At 34.2% G+C, this 15,444-nt stretch overlaps 1 protein-coding gene across 2 annotated transcripts in view; it reads left to right on the top strand.

Annotated features, from left to right (window-relative positions):
- The window catches only part of LOC145690428 (3'-5' exoribonuclease 1-like), a 45,213-nt gene that overhangs the window by 24,313 nt on the left and 5,456 nt on the right, over positions 1-15,444 (top strand). For both annotated transcript variants that reach the window (XM_081765305.1, XM_081765296.1), the window contains 4 exons: positions 9,838-10,121; positions 11,681-11,819; positions 12,348-12,497; positions 14,739-14,822. In XM_081765305.1, the coding sequence (XP_081621431.1) occupies positions 9,838-10,121; positions 11,681-11,819; positions 12,348-12,497; positions 14,739-14,822 (657 nt within the window). The remainder of the gene's footprint in view (positions 1-9,837; positions 10,122-11,680; positions 11,820-12,347; positions 12,498-14,738; positions 14,823-15,444) is intronic.

Below are 15,444 nucleotides of genomic sequence, written 5' to 3'. Positions count from 1 at the left end.
TAAGTCACGGATCAATCTATAACAGTTTCCAGGCTGTGCTCAGATTTCGGAATGTGTGCGCCAGGATGGTATCATGCCAGCTGATAGACGAACTGAAGCAGGATGTGCTGATGTGTGACGAGATTTTGCCACTCCGCAAACTTTTAGAAGAGATTCGTTATTTGGAATGAAATATGGGTGCGCTATTACATTCCGAAAGTAAAATATGAATTTTTTAAGTTTTACGTCCCACGGTTATGCCGGTTAGGCTAAAGGAAACAGTGATTATGAAAAATAAATGAAATGGTGGAATGAAGAAAGTGGGAGGAAGTGAGAAAACCCCGAGAAAACCGACGCAAACTATGTTTGTCCACCACAAAGTTCACTTGTCGCGAGCTGGGATCGAACTAGAGGCCTCAAGCACCAGAGGTAAACGCTCTACCACTGAGCCACCACGCCCTCATCCCGAAAGTAAGGAAGCGAGCATGCAATAGAGGCAGTATCCATTATCGGACACAATCATCTAAGGGAAGTTAGTACTTTCTTCTGGGACCAAAATGGTGTCATTTTGGAGCATTAGAGCCTAGGGAACGCATAGTCAATAATAGCTTGTATTCCGATCTCCAAAAAATCGTAAACCTACTATACGAAGTAACACGGACTTTTGAAAACAAATTTCCTCTACAACATAACAGTACTCGGACTCATACTACCTGTGCAATGGCTGCGATCATTGAAAATCTTTGTTTCATCCTCCTTGCGTACCGAATCTCGCCTCAGTGGTTATCACATATTTGTATCCCTTAAAGGCACCAAAGAGGAAAAAATTGAAATCTGATGAAGAGGTACAACAAATGATATATGGCTGGTTGCGTAGCCAGTCATAAAAAAAAAAAAAATCTTCAGAGGCATTTGGATACTTTGTAAATAATGGGAAACTTATATTGAGCGTAGAGTGTATTGAGTAGAAAAATTAAATTCATGTGTTTCATACTCACTCAATGTTAAAAGAAAAGGTTTAAAGGTTTTTGACACATCATAAAACTAGAAAATTGTTGTTTCCGTAAGAATTGGATATGAAAGTGACAATACAATTTTAACAACCGGTTCCTAGATGAATGTCACAATTGAGCAAAGCAATATGCTCTGTCAACGATAAGGCCATGGGCAGTGAAGGCAACGGGACAATGGCTTTACCCTGCATTTTCGAAAGGTGTTTGGTTGTTTCGAAACGTTTTTATCCAGAAACACACGTGCAGGCATATTATATTTGGTTACACCCATTAGAATATTTAACATAGGCCTATTTAATGTAGTCCACAAAGTTATGCAGTATGCTTCAATAATAATTGCTTTGCATTAAGCGTTATGCATATCAATGTATGTCTGGCTTTTGCCCATTCCCCGCCCTTAGAAAAATCCTGCAGATGTTTCTGCATACGTGTTCTTATTTGGAACTGTTATAATCTTCAGGTGCGCATGTATAAAATGTGATCGTATCGTTTTCTATTCGTAACTCATGTGGCAACATCGCATGTGTCGCAATGTGCTCTGCCATCTAGTGAGAAAGTTTTACCCTAAATGTGACTAGCGATCCAGCTTAAATCGCAAAGCCTTAAAGAGAAGTCTGAGTCGATGCAAATAACGTCTATCGGCAAGTTTCAAAAGACTCAGCTTTCTGTAGTATGGGGTTAAATGATTTGATCATTTGAGATTACAAGCAAACCGTATACAGGCATTTTGGATACGTTGCAAACAATGCGCTAATTCTTCATTTAAGTCTGATAGATCTACATCACAATATTCAAGGTGATGAAATATTAGAGACTTTACAAGTAGTAGCTTTGTTTCAGTGGGTAGAGTCTAGTGAGTGGATGCAAAGACCAGAACGCTTTCTTACATACAGCATTAATGTGAGGTTTCCACTCAAGAAATTGATCTGTTATTACCCCGAGATTTGTAACAGTTTCAGAAAACGGATAATTGTTCCATTTATCTGTACTGTTGGTATGTTCGAACGGTGCATTTGTATAAGTCGTTTAGAGGAGAGGCAAATGCACTTCGATGAAAGTGGATTTATGGTTAACCGATTTTCATTTGACCACAAGTAAATGCGATGCAAATCATCATTCATTTATTGAATTGTCTAAGTTTTCGAGTTGGCTTCAGATATAGATTTGAAAATCATCTGTGTATAGGTGATATTTACAGTATTGTAAGACAGAAGGAAAGTCGTTAATGTACAGACAAAATAAGAGAGGGCAAGAGGCCAAGGACGCTTCCTTGAGAGACACCATGAGTGAGATTATGCAGTGCAGTAGTAGTATCGGCTACAGTTACAAATTGCTAGACAATACAGCTATATATTTTTAAAATAGTCGTCAGCCTGTACTGGATTATCTTTGAGATTTCGTGTATTGTCTATAAGAGGAATCGCGTTTAGCCATTAAATATAGAATTTCTTTAGTTATTCACGGTGAAGAAGGTAGCGACACTTTGCGTTTAATGAGTGGAGCATGCTTATCTAGGAGTGTTAATATCGCGGTATTAAAGAAATTAAGTTGTTCGTCTATAGACGAAGAATTTTAGATTACCTACCAAGGAATATTTGCCACATCAAAGAAAAGGGTAGCTTCATTTATTTTATTCAAGTTTGTGTACGAAATAAATTTTCACTGTCTCTTCTGAGTATGTATATAGAGTAACAGGCGAACACTAAATCGTGGTAAGATATACCTGGAATTGGTAATTGCCCATAGTGAACAGTTTTTTGCGGATTATTAGTTAAGATGAGATCGAGTAGTGAATGTGATGTAGCAGTATGGAAAGTGGGATTTAGAGCGCACATTGTCAGGTTAAGGCCAGATAAAACATTATGAAATGTTTCACTTTCACTGTTCGACTTTAGCATGTTAAAGTTAAAATCACCGAGAACTAAACTTTTTTTCTTTCTTATATAGTAATAATAAAAGGGCAAGTATTGCACTATTTCATCTTTGAAATTTTTTAAAATTTGCTTTCGGCGGTCTGTACACCGAACAGATTAGGTTTTTTTTTAATTCCACAAACTACATTCAATGATAATGTACTCAGTACAGAAGCTGTATTTCTCTGACCTAGCCAGAATTTTCGTATCCACGTTATCCCTCAAATAGACCAACCTGGGTGCACAAATACTTCCTTTCGGATTCATAGGCTGCCGAAAACGAAAAAATGAACTTTAAAGGTCCATAACTATGGGACCTACTGTGGTAGGGTCAAGACTTCACTTAGGAACTAATATGTGCCCTATCCAAAAATCCATGTTTCAGAATCGTAAGGTACTCACGCACCAATTTTTATAGAGGGAGTTTGGCTACGGGCATATAAATTGAAGTACTCACCAAGTACATTTATAAAAATTGTTGCGAAAGTACCGCAGAAAACTAAAACATGGCTATTTGGATAGAGCACTTATTATTCCTAAGTGAAGTCTTGACCCAACTATGGCAGGCCCCATGCTTTTGTAGCTATGGACGTTTAAAAATCATTTTTTCATGTTTAGGGCAGTTTGTAACTCCAAAATTAAGCATTTTTGCATCCAGGTTGGTCTATACTTTTTGTCTTATCTTGATATCAGGAATCACCTCCCAAGCGTTGTCAGTGCTGTTTTGAAACACCCTGTATAGAGGAAAAACTATAAGAGAAACGAGCTTTTATTAGGGGGGGGAATCGATTTAACATTCTAAAATAATTACCATCTTGTCTGTTAAAACTTTGTTCAAACCGAAATCAACCACTTCCGGTTTTAACGTTGGTCGCTATAAATAAATAACGGGAAGCGGTTTTCTGTAATTAATTAAGGTCCCAGTAATGTATTTCATCCCCATTCTAATCTCTGTACTAAAACCAGAAGTGGTAGAAATACACCACGGTTTCAATATTAATTAGGAAAATATCACCTCATACAAACCAAACCTCTGATGATGTGTGCACGTGACAGTGTTACTTGTTTTTAAAGTGGATTGGTAAAGTGCCAACCAACAATGTCAGTGCCGTGAAGTATCACGTCATTCACTATCCACAAACATTTTTTCGTGACGAGACAACAAACACATATTTGCTTCTGACACTGTCTAGTCAACTCATTAGACCCATCGTCTCACTTTGTACAGTTCAAGCTGCTGAAGCTGTTGACAAATGGTTTCTGTACTACATTTGAATGTTTTTCTTAATGCCACATGTTTGTCCATTATACATCTCAATAGCTGCCTTGAATACTCCATCTATAGCGTATGGAACATCCTGAAAGGTTTCATCACCTTCTTATTTGTTTAACTATATGTGTACTAACTGCTCATTTACTACATTCCTACCGAATGTCTAGCTTAATTTGATTCCTGCTTCACTAGTGTTTTCTCCTGGTTTAAACTCGTATAGCATACAGACTCGCATATCGCTGTTTGGGATTCCAATGTTTGAATCTGTCTTGACTAACGTCCCTGTCTTTCTGTGACGTTATCAGCTGAATAGAAGAGGAAACACTCACTAACGCGTTACCTTTGTAATTATTATTTAGTAATTTATTTAACATCGAAACGAAAAGTACAGGGACTTCATGGAGTGCCTGCACATGGAATCTGACAGAATTGTTTTGGGTGCCTAATATAATTGGTAAAAGAAACGAATTACATATGGTTGTATAAAAAGTATATAATTTTTAATACATCAGATGCAATACACTTTAAGTAGTTGGAGTATTAACATATTGTCAGTGACATATGAAACGTGAAAATTTGTATTTACCTTGTGGCTTGTTCGGGAACACTTGTAGTTGCACACACAGACTTAGTGTTATTGCATTAATGCAGGAGATCCGAGTTCGATTCCATGTGGAGTTTGTGATCCGAATTCTACGTCAAGCTGTAGGTCCACGTTTTATGCAGTATCTGAAAAGAACACTAAACTCCAAACTAATCAACTAAGCTACATACGGAATCTAATTGGACATTACTAAACTAAAAAATATTAAAACAGTTAAAAGTCAGTCAGACAAAGAACATATGCAGCTATGAAGTGATGAGGACGGGGACCTACTACGTACAGTGGAAAATATACTACTCAGTGTAGTATCAATATTTTTTCCCTTATTGCTGATCGAACCTAGAACTGCGCATACTGGTAACCAATAACTACAGGGACAATTATTTATTTTATTTTAATTTAATTTTGGCGTGAGTTTGAATTCCTTTTCACCGTCTGCACTAAATGAAACGTGAACCTACAGCTTAATATAAAATTTAAATTATAAAAGCTCTAATCGAAAATCGAACCTTGTCCTCGTGCACGAAGGCTATTTAGACATGATTAAATCTGGGAGCAGTGAAAATAATAAGCATGAAACAAGGCGTTCGGCATCAAAGTATACCGCTCTTGATTCTACGGTTTACAGCTTTTCTTAATTGTGCTGTGTTGTTGTTATTTATCTACCTTGAAACTACCAATCTGCATCTATCAGTTGACCTATCGTTGTACCAGGACGAATATCGTTTTAATTCTGTATTATTTCGATCAACTCTGTGGTATTGTTTACCATCACAGTTGTTTGTGTAACTTGATATTTAATAAGCTATTTTTTATATGGTTTTCCTATAAAATAGAAGTGGAACACTGAGATTTTTTGAACAAACAACATTATGTATGCGTCACTTGTCTCTACAACTTTCTAGGTTGTATAGATCACCTAATTTTGTTGTATGTCGTCCTTTAGTTGTATGTAAATGCAGTGGGATTCTGAGTATACGGATTTAGTGAATCATTTTCATATTTCAGTCAGACTGTTCTGATTCTGGATTCAATAGAAGAGTATCATGGGTAATATGTTCCTGTTTTATTCTTAAGCACATTTAATTGTAAAAAGTAAACCACAATGAAATATGTAATTATATCACAATCTTAAGTGCTTACAACTCGTATCTGTGCTTTTATTATTATTTACAAATAAATTAAACTTTGACATTCCTTTGCCTTCATTCTGCATATTAACGTTACATATGTTTATGAGACGAAATCCAATTTTCTTTTGTATATCGATATATTGCAGCTCTTCCTTTTCAAAAAAGAAAAAAAGGAAGAAATAACGTATGGTATTTAGTTCGTTTCGATTTATAAATTAGCTTTAAGAACATGGAAAACAGTTGTGATTAGCTGATACAAAAATCATAATACACTGCTTTATTGAGCTTTTTCATATTTCAGTCAAACAACTCTGCTTCCGGATTAGCTAGAAGAGTAATACGTTTTGATTTGTATTGTATTTCAAGTACAATTAATCTTTAAGACGCTTTCACTTAATGGTTTATATTTCTAGTTGACTGAATAAATTTTCCTTGATCTAAATGATTTTATATCGTATTATTGTTATCCATATTTCTGTATAAAGGCCTAGGTTTTTGGTTTTATTTTGTTGTTAACATATGCATTTTATTTTTTGTGTTGTGAGGTCCAAAAAGTTTGCGTGTATTAAATTACTAGGGAGAAAATCGTGACTTCCTTTGTTTAAAAAAAATTCGAGGATTTTTTTGTAGGATAATCTATTGTAGAAACGAGATTCCTTGAGTAAACACATTGTTTACGTCAATACATTGTGTCTGTCACATTCCTGAATATGTAGTGGATGAGGGGAAAGATTGGAAAGAAACCATTAAAGATTTTTTTTTAATCTGGTTTGTTCCAAATGGGTACACATGTAGGTGATCAACACTAAAAAAGGATTCAAGCGTGTGTCCAGTTTTGCCTCTTTGTTCATGACACAAAGACTTCTTTCTTTTATATATCAAAGTCATAGAGACTATATTGATCATATAACAATAATACAATTAGGGTCTTATGCAGCGTCAGAAGGAATATATTTATGTCGATTTCCTATATGTCGGATACATAACTTGCCAGGAATAGGGGAAAATCGTATTTTCTATTAAACAAATAGAGGGTACAAGGGAAAAACATGCTAAGTCCAAATTACATAATTTTGAGATATTTGTCCCTTCAGACAGCTAAAGGCGGCATGTTACCAGTAGTATAACAACACTGCGAAAGTAACAGCTTAATCCTATTTTCTAAACGATTAAAGAAATCCCATATAAGGAAGAACCCGCTTTGTCCATGCTTTAAAACTGCTCCCCTGAAAAATTTACGAAATGGACTTAACGTGTTTTTCCCCTGTACCCTTCCTTGTCAGAAATCCAATCTTATGTGCTTTTTTAAGGATAATAATAATAATAATAATAATAATAATAATAATAATACTGGAAGAAAGATAGGCTATACGTAAATGTAGTGGAATCGGAAAACAGAGATTTAATGAATCATTTTCATATTTCAGTCAAACAGTTCTGCTTCCGGACGCACTAGAAAGGTATCATGGGTAATATGTTTTGTTTCATATTGTGTTTCATTCTTGAGCTCCTTTAATTAACAAATGGAAATCACAATGAAATATCTGATTATATTACAATGCACTTTGTTGCTTTTACTATATTCTTTTAAAAAATAAATAAATAAATAAACTTTGACTTTCCTTTGGCTTCACTGGAAATGTAAATATTACAGATACGTAATAATTCTGTATGTAATTGTTCTTCTGTAAATCGATGTATTACTGCTCTTAAAGAAAGGAAGAAACTCTGGTATCTATTTCCTTTCAATTTGTAAATTAGCTTTATAGAGAACAATCACGAATAACCAATATATTAAGTCACAATATTCAGCTTTAGTAACTTATTTTCATATTTCAGTCAAACAGCTCTGGTTCCGGATTGACTAGAAGGGTATCATGGGTAATACGCTCTGATTTATAATTATTTTGAGTGCAGTTAATAAATCATATTTTATTATACATAAATATGTCATGCAATCAAAATGTTAAGAAATTGTCATTGTCTTATTATATTCCTTCAGAAATCTGTAAGTATACATATATATATGGTTAAAAGAAAGGAATCACAGTACAGCTATTTAATAGAAATTAAAATACCTAATAACACAGATGTGATGAGCTTTCATGTTAAAGTATTATTGGTAACGTAAAACTTGAAGTAATTACAACAGAAACAAGTATTTCGTATGTGCTAATAGTAAAAACAGAACGGCTATAGAATTAAAAAAAAAAAAAAATGTCCGTTACATGACGTGGAGAAAGCTTGCAAGATTCCGAGCATAGAACTTGTACTTCCTTTGCTTCTCACGAAAAACGAGTAATGGTGCCGTTTGTCAATGGTAATAAGAGCTAGATTCCAAATTGATTATTTCTTGCAGCAAGAAATATAAATTACTGGAAAGCCGATTAAGATGACAGAAGGAATTGACAGAAGGATATTCAAGACTGGTGTGCAAATAAATTCATGAAAAATATTCTAACTTTTTGATTTAATTAGTCGATAATGCAAGTTATCGCTCTACGTTACAGGTTATGGTACCGAGTAAATCCACAAAAGAAAATTGCAGTATTAGGTTCATAGTGCGACATAACGTGAAAATTCAATCTGATTGCCACTATTTTTACATTGCTTGGACTGAAAAAAAAAAAAAAAAAAAAAAAAAAAAGGAAACTAATGTCAGAATAGAGTTTGTCATTAACGAAATCACGCTAATTTTGACCATGAAATTTCGCGATTCTCCCTATATCATTGGGCTCTTGAACCTCATGGATCTGACATGGATGTGCTCACAAATGAAATATGACTCCATCACGAAGCGATAGTATGTGCAAAACTTCGCGGGATATGTGGAATATATAGCTTTAGAGTTGCGTGAACCACACAGGAAAACAGAGTGGGAATGTGTTGTTTGTGATTCTCAAAGAGACAGACACTTATTTCTTAAGCAAGATAGATGACACAGATAGCAAAGAATAGTTGAGTTCAGGTGTAGGTTACAGTAGGAGATAAACTATATATTATTGATTTAATTGGCACAGAAATATTTGTATCTTCTTCATTACAAAATATGTCATTCATTTTTGAAACCGTGAACGAGTTGTTCGTGCAATCTTTAAATGCCTGGTTCCATATCGAGAACAGTACTCTGTCTGACATATTGATATCAAATCGTTAGTTTTGCGTCCTTTGGTTGTGCCCTGTAGACTAAAGATGGATGATACTTGAAATTGAATGATTATGAAGGATTGACTGAATGTGGGTGTAGGAAAGGGAAAACTTTGAGAAAACCCATGGAAACAATATTATCCACCAGAAACTCACATGACTTGGGTCGAACCAGGGACCACTCTCACCAAAGGTGATCACTCTATTACTGGACCAACTGTGCCTTCAGTCAAGTGTATTTCTTTTAGTTTATGATTATTATTATTATTTATTTGATATGTTGTTAATAATCTTTGGAATGTTCAATATCATACATTTAATAATAAATAGAAACTTGAGAACGTTCGAGAAATGTTTGGAGGACCTGGCAATGTCGCTTTCTGAGAATGAGTGAAACAAAGAGTTATAATAGTTTCTTTCAGGAAAAGCTACAGTGTCAATCGCCAATGCTTAATGAGAGGGAAAGGTTCGAATTCAGTTTCATATTTTCCTTTGCCTGTAATGTAGCACTGCTGCTTGGAATACTTCCTATTTATCTCTAAATTATGGTAAGTACAAAGAATGTAGGAAACAAAACCATGTCATTGTTTAAATTTGTTTTTAGAAATGTTCCACTGTTGTATAAGGAGAGTGGAAATAAGGGAATTGGCATGATCTCTCGTTGTCTTAAATAATAAATAAATAAAACCCTGGTCAGATCAAATTGAATTTCCTTGGTATATGCAAAAGTTTTCCATAAAAGCATAATTATGTATTTATTCTCTGTTTGTTTCAGAAACAACACGATGATGGCTGTGCCTATAGTGATGCTGTTTACAAGGAATTGTCTATTATGAATGGAAAGATTAATCGCATGAAGTTAAAGGAATTGGTTGACAGTTTGGAGAAGTTGAAGCTGAACACAGAAGGGAATCAGGAAGTCCTAAGAAAACGGTTGAAATCGCACTACAGGAGGCAAAAGCTGTGCCATACTGGGGCTCAGCTGAATCGGCTTCTTCCGTTTTATGTCATTATTGACTTTGAAGCAACTTGTGAAGAAGTTAATGCCCCTGATTATCCGTAAGTATATTATTTATAATGGGATTATTACATTCAAGTAATTCATTGTGAAGTGTAAAAGATAAAAGTGTACAACACGAACAAAGAAGTTGTTGAAAAGAAGTTTTTTCATTGCTTTTTCTCCTAGTAAATTTTGGACGTCTCCCAAACTTCAATTTAAGTAGAACATAATTCCATATCTCAACATGAAAATAGGCATTGCCAAGGATTGCCGTGATCTGTGGCAAGTTAACAATACGTCGGGCGGATCAAAAATATAAAAGCTACCATGAACTTTTATCAGATAAACGTTTCACACTCAATTTACTAACAGAAATCCACTACTTCAAGTTAGGCCTGGGTACATGAGATTAACCCACACTTTCGTTTATCAGATTACTTCAAATTATACATATATCGGCTTCAGCACCCCCTTTATTTTCGAACATTGAAAAAAATGGGGATACATGTTGTACGTACAGGGATTTCCCCATAAAATCACTCGATGCATAGCAGTGAATTTCTGCTCATTTAGCCTGATGAAGGTCGTCCTTGGAAGCAATGGCCTCGAACAGTGCAGGGTCGCTGGATAGCACGCTACAAAATCGACATGACTTTGACTACAAGCTGCTACAGTGGAAGTCGAGGTTTAGAGTTGTAGTCTGTTCCTATAGCGACCAAATAGAGCATCATCGTTGGTAACGACGTAGATTTTCATAAGATATATTTATTTCCATAGATCGCATACAATCTTCCATAACTTGTATCCCAAACAAGAAAGATGGTCTGTTTTCAAGAACCAACGAAAATTATTTGTTCCTTAATAAAGAAAAAGAGCAAATCGTGAATTCAGTGAGTTCTCCAATTCCAGCGAATAATTTGTAGTGTAAACATTTTGAGAAACGGCGTTATCATTTACAATTTAAATGTAAACTAGAACTTTACGTTCTTCAGCACCCAAGTTACATTTTATGTCTGGCATAGACTGAATATTGCGTTTATAAAGGTCTTTAACATTTGAGGAAGTGCGAGTTATTTCACATTGTTCCCAAACTCTGTTTCAGACACATTGATTGACATGACATAACAAAGAGAAAATAGTCCTGTGAATATTTTTTTACTACAGTTTTAGGACTTCTTTTAAAAATGAAACTCAGAATCTTCAAACGGAATATTTGCAATTGATAGAAAGTGTATTTGAACTGAAATATTCGTTGTAAGCATACTTCTGTACCAAGCTGTGCAGATGTAATAGAGGTGTATATACGGAGGTTTTGGATAAATAAATAAGTGCAAGTGTCATTAATGTAGGGATGAAATAAGTGCAGGTATAAAGGAACACTCTTGCCACCCTGTACAATAATTATTTCAGTTGGCATTTTGTAATTTATGTTTTAACGAGTAACACTTTTAGATAATAGAAATGTTCGCCAAATAAACGTTCATATTAGCAAAAATGACATTAATTTTCCATTTACATTTTTTCTTCTTGTTTTAAGGTGAAAGTAAAACTGTTTTATGCTTGTTATTACTTCCTGCTTATACGAATTACAAACATGCTGTTATTACACATTTTCTAGGCATGAAATCATCGAATTCCCAGCTGTGTTGGTAAACTCAGAAACACAGGAAATCGTTGATGAATTCCAAGCGTATTGCAAACCAGTGATTAACCCTGAACTTTCAGAATTCTGCAAAGAGCTTACAGGAATTACACAGGTAAGAGATCGAATTTTTGTGAGATTAGAAGATTTTGTACCGATTAATTACCTGAAGTCTATGGATTTTTAGTACTGTAATCTTATATAAAAGCAATTCTGACTGACCGCCTAGGCCAAACCGCTTAAGCTAGAAATTTGAAATTTGGATAGGACATAGGAGTTGTGATATAACATTCCACTAAGGAAGATTTTTTTTAATAATAATTAAGATGTCCGTATCTCAGAATCTCCGAAAGTTAGAGACATGAAATTCGGTATTTGGACTTCTCATTTAAAATAATTAGACACGTGTGTCACCGTTTTTTGATAATTTCCCTCAAATTACAACAGTGGTTTTATTTTCTCCCCCTCCCCCTTCCTTTCTTTTGATGAACGTTGAACCTCGCTCTATTTCTAGTGGGAAACCAGTTCTCACAAAACATGTTATATAAAACTAGCTTCTTTTCCCTATGCAAGCTTGATACTAAACGTTTTAACATTAGCATCGAATAGAATTTATTTAAGTTACGTTGATGTTTCATTGCAGGAGCAAGTGAACGAAGCGGATACGTTCCCAACGGTACTGAAACAATTTGAAGTTTGGCTTAAAGATCATGGGCTAGGAACAAAACATCAATTTGCTGTAGTCACAGATGGACCATGGGATATGGGACGTTTTCTTTATGGACAGTGCAAGGTATGTTTTCATTCTTTTTTTTAAAAAAAAAATCTACGTCTTTGCGTTTTAGCAACACAAAGCTGTAAGATCCATTTAAGGATATTTTCTTTACACTCTTTAAATATATTTTTAAAGTTAGTTTCCATCAACTTAAAAATTTCTTTAATTTTTTCACTTTTCCGAATCCCTTGAATTTTACTACGAAGTAGCTAAAAGACTAAGAATTAAATTTACATATGCGTATATACACTACAAGAAGCTAACTGTATCGTTGACCACTACCTGGCAGCAGCGATTATAATAGAGAGACTGTCCTTAAAGAAAGGAAGGTTTCTTGCACCAGAAAACGGAGAGGTTTAATTAAATGGAATTAGAGAAGTATCAGGCGAGAAGGAAATAACAGCTGAAGTATCGAACAGAATTTCGGGTTTAGAAAGTTTGGAATGTACTAGCATACTTAGGTTAAAATTAGAGATAGCATTAAAATTCCAGCAAAAGAAAAATTAGGGTACGTGAAAATACGTAGAAATAAACTATGGTTCGATTTGCACTAAACTAGGAGACAAGAAAAAACAGGCTGCAAAATTCAAAGATGGAACTGCACAAACGTTCGTTGATATCAGGCTGGAAACTTCAAAAATTTAGAACAAAGAAACGTGATTTTTTGAAAGCTAAAGCCCTTGAAATTGAAGATAATAGTAAAAACAAAAAATATTCGGGTTATGTATAAAGGCATTAACGAATTTAAAAAAGGCTGTCAGTGTCGCGCATATATATTAAAGAAAGCAGATGGCACAATTCTCAATGATACAGATAATATTTTGAATAGCTGAAAAGATTTCTTTGACAGTTTGCTCAACATGCAGGCAAAGAATAATATATGTGGAGAAAGTAAAATGCATACTGCAGAATCGTATGTTCCAGAGGCTAACCAAAGAAAAATAGAGCTTGCTATAAAGAAATAAAACACAATTCTCCAACTGTAGACGAAATTCCTGCTGTGTTAATTTTAGCTGAAGGGGAAAAGCTGTGGAACGAGATACAAACTCATTCTCCTCATCTGGAACAAGAAGGAATTGCCACAAGAGTGGAAAGAATCAATCATTGTCCTAATTCACAAGAAAGGTGACCAAACTGATTATAATAATTATCGATACATCTCTCTTTTGGAACTTCGTATAAAATCCTCGGAGTAAGATTGACCCCATATGCAGATGAAACTATTGGAGATTATCAGTGAGGATTTGGTCGAAATATATCAACTATCGACCAGATATTGACCATTCGTCAATTACTAAAAGAAATGAGAATACAAACTCCAACACACCAATTATTTATTGATTTCAGAAAGGCCTGCAACTTAGGAGAGTAACATTAACATTCTTACCGAATTTGGAATACCGAGAAAGTTAGATTAATTAAGATGTGTGTAAATGAATCCCAAAGTAAAATCCGAGTAGGAAAATACTTCCACTTATTTAAGGTCGTTATTTCAAAAGGTACTTTATTATCTGAAGCTTTCACAGAAAGCTTGTTATTTATTTATTTATTTTTAATATTTTCTATCTGTAGATATTTTGTAGTGAAATCACAAAACGGTTCGCGAGGGTGAAGAAAGTTAAGGTATTTTATATCGATAAAAATTTACTTTTAGAATCTTGGTTTAACTTTTTTCTTCATAGGTAACTTTACTCTGTCGTGAGTAATTTGTCATTAAAAAAAAAAAAAAAAATGAAAATCCTTATATTTTTGATCGTTGTTTGTTTATTGGATGTAGCGTGCCTTATCAGCATCGAAAGTGTATGAGACGTAAACTTACAGTTTAAAGTGGAAATCCGGACCATCGTAATGTATTTAATGTTCTCCCACCATCATTCCCAGAATCCCGTGCACCAAATGCATGTGCGCTAGCACTAGATCATTGTTGAGGGCATTCCATTTATTTATTTATTATTTATTTATTTATTTATTTATTTTTAGTTATAAGAGTAAGCATGCAAACATAATGAATTCCTACACTGCCATCCTTAAAACTCATTTTGAAAGTGAAGCCGCTAGGGAATTTATAGGGACAGTTTAAGTATGGTTTGAAATACCGATCCAGGAAAACCAGCTTCTGTTTTAATTAATTACATATTGAAAGGTTTATATATATATACATATATATAGGGCACTTTAAGAAAAGAATTATAAAAGCTTTCATTGTAAAATTATCTTACCTTATTCTGTCATATAATTGTATTCTTTTAAAATTTTTAGCTCTCAAATATTGAATTCCCAAAAGTCTGTAGAAAATGGGTCAACATAAGAAAGAGTTTCAGCAATTACTACAAATGCAAACGGGTAAGTTATTGCTACACTTTATCGTATTTATGTAGTGAGAAGGTAATTATTTTTTGATGACTGAGAAACTAAATCATTGCTTTATTAATCTAGTTTCAGGTTCAGTTGTCTTATCACTTATATCTCACGTTTTGAAACATGAAATTCAATTTTGTATGTGAGGTGCCTACCACAGTCTCTTGTGCATTTTATTCATTTTTAGCCTTAAAATTTTCAACAGCATTTCCACTTTGTGGCAGGCGGTCGTAGACTGTCTTACAAAGTGTGTGAAACACATGTTAAAGAAATCCCTTGAAGAAAATATTAAAATAATATTATTGGTAATAATAATAATAATATAATCACAATTTCTGATCATTACTTCTCTTTGATGGCTTGTTACTGTAGTAATGTCAAATCTAATCCCTTATACAATGATGGTGTGTTTTGTTATATCTAATGACAGTGTAAGTTTTATTTATTAACTATATAGTTTGGGATTAGCATATATTTAGTGCTTCGTAATTAGTACTAAGTTATGAATAAGAGAGGAGAAATTGTAAGCAAGACAGATTGGTTTTGCGTGCGAGACTCTATTTTCCAAAGCGAAAAGAGGTAATGTAAGTCATGGTCAACTCGTCTC

Source organism: Thermobia domestica, chromosome 1 (assembly GCF_964235325.1).
Source record: "Thermobia domestica chromosome 1, izTheDome1.hap1.1, whole genome shotgun sequence".
Lineage (NCBI taxonomy): Eukaryota > Metazoa > Arthropoda > Insecta > Zygentoma > Lepismatidae > Thermobia > Thermobia domestica.
This window is presented reverse-complemented; position numbering and strand designations above follow the sequence as displayed.